At 37.4% G+C, this 3,493-nt stretch overlaps 1 protein-coding gene across 2 annotated transcripts in view; it reads left to right on the top strand.

The window, feature by feature from the left end:
* Positions 1-2,385, top strand: part of elovl7a (ELOVL fatty acid elongase 7a) — a 5,300-nt gene extending 2,915 nt beyond the window's left edge. For both annotated transcript variants that reach the window (XM_008336862.3, XM_008336863.3), the window contains 5 exons: positions 104-184; positions 263-319; positions 458-563; positions 672-808; positions 929-2,385. In XM_008336862.3, coding sequence (XP_008335084.1) covers positions 104-184; positions 263-319; positions 458-563; positions 672-808; positions 929-1,177 — 630 coding nt within the window. In that variant the 3' untranslated portion in view covers positions 1,178-2,385. The remainder of the gene's footprint in view (positions 1-103; positions 185-262; positions 320-457; positions 564-671; positions 809-928) is intronic.
* The last annotated feature ends 1,108 nt before the right edge of the window (positions 2,386-3,493 follow it).

Consider the following 3,493-nt stretch of genomic DNA (forward strand, 5'->3'; position numbering starts at 1 on the left):
ATATATATATATATACATACATACATACACATGTGTATGTGTGTGTGTGTGTATATGTATGTATATGTGTATATATATATATTTTTATTTTATTTTTTTTCAGTTTGTGATGTCAGGATGGGGCACAGGCTATTCATTTCACTGCGACCTCGTTGACTACTCGAATTCTCCACAGGCCATGAGGGTAAGTCAGGTGTAAATAACTAATGACAACCCTTAGCCACTGTCTCCACTGTCAATGCTGAAAATGTCTCTTTTCCAGATGTTGGCTGTGTGTTGGCTTTACTACTTCTCAAAGTTTATTGAGATGTTGGACACAGTGAGTAGTAATTATTGATTATTATTATTGATTAAGTCCAGTAATCTTCAGTCAGTCATTTTATGAAGTGTTAGTCTTTACACTTTGTAAACATTTGTTCCCTGTTTTTTTTTTTTTTTATTTTGTTTTTTTTCTCAGATTTTCTTTGTGTTGAGGAAGAAAAACAGCCAAGTCACCTTTCTCCATGTCTACCATCACTCCATCATGCCTTTCACCTGGTGGTTTGGTGTTCGTTTTGCTGGCGGTAACTTTTTTTTTTTTTTTCTATTTATTTTTTTAAAAAAATGCTCAAATCTTTTTTAAAATAATTTATGTTTTTATTTCTTTTCTGATTTATACGTTTTTGTTTTAGGCGGCCTCGGAACATTCCACGCTCTGCTTAACTCCATTGTCCACGTTATCATGTACTCCTACTATGGTCTGAGTGCTATGGGCCCCAAATACCAGAAGTACCTGTGGTGGAAGAAATACCTCACTACCATCCAGCTGGTGAGTTCAGTGTTCTGGCGATAACAAAGAATAGCACTGGTGTGTGTGCGTGCATGTGTGTACATAGAGGTGTGGTGAATTTCTGCTGAGTCAACATTCATGCCCGTCTGGTCTCCACAGATCCAGTTTGCGATGGTGACCACCCACATCTCCCAGTATTTCTTCATGAAGGACTGTCCCTACCAGTTCCCCATCTTTGTCTATATCATCGGCTTGTACGGCCTGATCTTCCTGTTTCTCTTTCTCAACTTCTGGTACCACGCCTACACCAAGGGCAAAAGGCTGCCTAAGGTGCTGCAGGCTCAGAGATGGGCGTTCCACACCAACCGAGTCATGAATGGAACCGCAAATCACGGAAAGCACGAGTGACTCGCCTGTTCCTCCTCATGTATGTGAGCAAAAACCACAGGTGGTGGTGCTGATGGTGTGAGTTTCAGCTCTAAATATTTGAACCTCTTTTGTTTTTATTTTCATCCTCCAACTGTAGCTGCAAAAAAAAAAAAAAATTCAAAATTATGATGGGTGTTATTGTAAGACCTGAACTGAAGGCTTTGTGTTTTACACAGAATGTTTATCTTAGGTCATTCTATGGATTTGTCCAAATAACATATCATATTCTGCTGCCATATGATTTCAACACATGAATTCACTTTTCACACTGACTACACAGCTTCACCCAAGCTGTACAGAAAAACTGGATCTCCTAAAAAAAAGAAAACCTAATATTGAAATATATATTTTAAATGCATTAATGACTTGATGCTAATACATGGAAGAGTTTTTAGGAAATCCAGTTTAAGATTTTAGTAGAGCACTGGAAAGTTCAAGGGTTGTTAATGTCACTTGGCTTAAAATGACGACCGCCCTGGTCAACATTTTTTGTTTTTTAAAGATTTGGTGTTTAGGTTCCACACCTTGTATATGAAGTTACACATTGGCTGGATTCACACTGCTGCTGATGGAACAAGCTCAACCTCATGTAACACACACGTCCTCCTATGAAGCAACAGTGTGAGAATGATGCCGGGGTGGTCGACTGAATGGACCACTGGTTCTGAAAAGGCTGCACAGCTGAGTTTCAGGTTTAGTTCCACTGCTTCCTCATTAAAACTCCACATAAAAAGAACAAAATAATAATTTTAAAAAAACTGTACATTTACATATATTCATTTATCCATTAACAGCCAGAAGACATGAGCGGCTTTAAAAAAATTTTGTTTGTTTGTCCTGCTGCTTTTTAGATTGAAACTCTGTAAGTGGTCTTCAGACTGAAGTCGAACACTGCCTTTGTTCTAAAGTCTGAATAGTAGTGTTTTGTTTAACTGTGTTTTACGCAGCTCTGGGGAAGACTAAGGATGTGGGATGTCGGTCCTGGTTTGAAAAGAGCAACACCTTTTGGTAGTTAGGTGCAAGGGCATTGTAAGAAACAAGTTTACCAGATGAAAAATGTATATTTATGCCTTTACTCTTGTTTATTTTGCCTCCATTTTATTGTATCATGGTTAATATTGTATAAAATGTGACTGTTTATACTGTATTTTATGTATTTATACAAAATAAATGATTGTACTCTAAAATATCTGTACTCTTGATTCATTTTATTTAAATTCACAACTTCGGTACTCAAAGTTATTATATAGATTGTAGTGGATGTTCTTTTGATCCCAAGTCAAAGACAGGAACGTCAGGGCGGAGTTCTATGTTCAAACTGTTTTATATTACAAAGAGTGCAAGAACCAGCAAGAGTATACAAATTACATTCAAACAAAACAATTATGCATGAAAACGGACTTACAGAGACTTTTATGAGTCAGTGCCGATCTAGTAGCCTGCCGATTACCCAGGACCTATGCCAAAAGCGGTGACTGACCAACTGTCCAAAGACCTCTGAATTTATACAAACATACAAACAAGTTTGCAGGTGTGTTACCATGGCAACCATAGAACGTCTCCTTCCGCTGCACATGTTCGACATGGTCACATACCATTTAAGACAAGCACTAGTTGTTTATTATCTTAAACAATATTTCATACTGAGTTCCCACTTAGTTTGAGACTGGTACTAGGCACCTATTATCAGAAACACTATTTCATACCAAGTTAATACATAGTTTAAGACAGATAATATGTAATATGTCATAAGAAAAGTAAAAACACTTCGTAAAACTTCATCTCCAAGACGGTCACCCCCTCATATTTTGGAGTCACCGCAGTAGCTGAAAGACCAACTGGTGTAGAAATCACGTGTATGTGTTCATGTATTTGTGCAGACAACATACGTAACCCTTCTAGTGAACCGTCGGCAGCTGTGTTATTGGGGATGGCGCAGACTTCTCTTTTTTTAGCCAATATTCTGTCTATCACCATCATATTCTAAAATGATATCATAAAGTTAACATGGAGCTCATCAGTCAATTTTTACCAGCATCTTAAGTCATATCAGCCAGGCACAGGACACTGTAATGTATATAATTGATTCGATCATCATTATTCTTCCCCATCACTGTTGCAATCACACAGGCTATTGCTATACCTCTGATTATTTTATCTTCAGGACACCCCAGCATGTTGAATGCTTTGTTAAACATCAAATAAATGTAGAATTAACACACAAGCAAGCGATTATACTATGATTATGATGAATAAGCAGGTTAAATGCAATATTGTCCAAGCAAAAGTTGCTTA

Source organism: Cynoglossus semilaevis, chromosome Z (assembly GCF_000523025.1).
Source record: "Cynoglossus semilaevis isolate Cse_v1.0 chromosome Z, Cse_v1.0, whole genome shotgun sequence".
Classification (NCBI taxonomy): Eukaryota; Metazoa; Chordata; class Actinopteri; order Pleuronectiformes; family Cynoglossidae; genus Cynoglossus; species Cynoglossus semilaevis.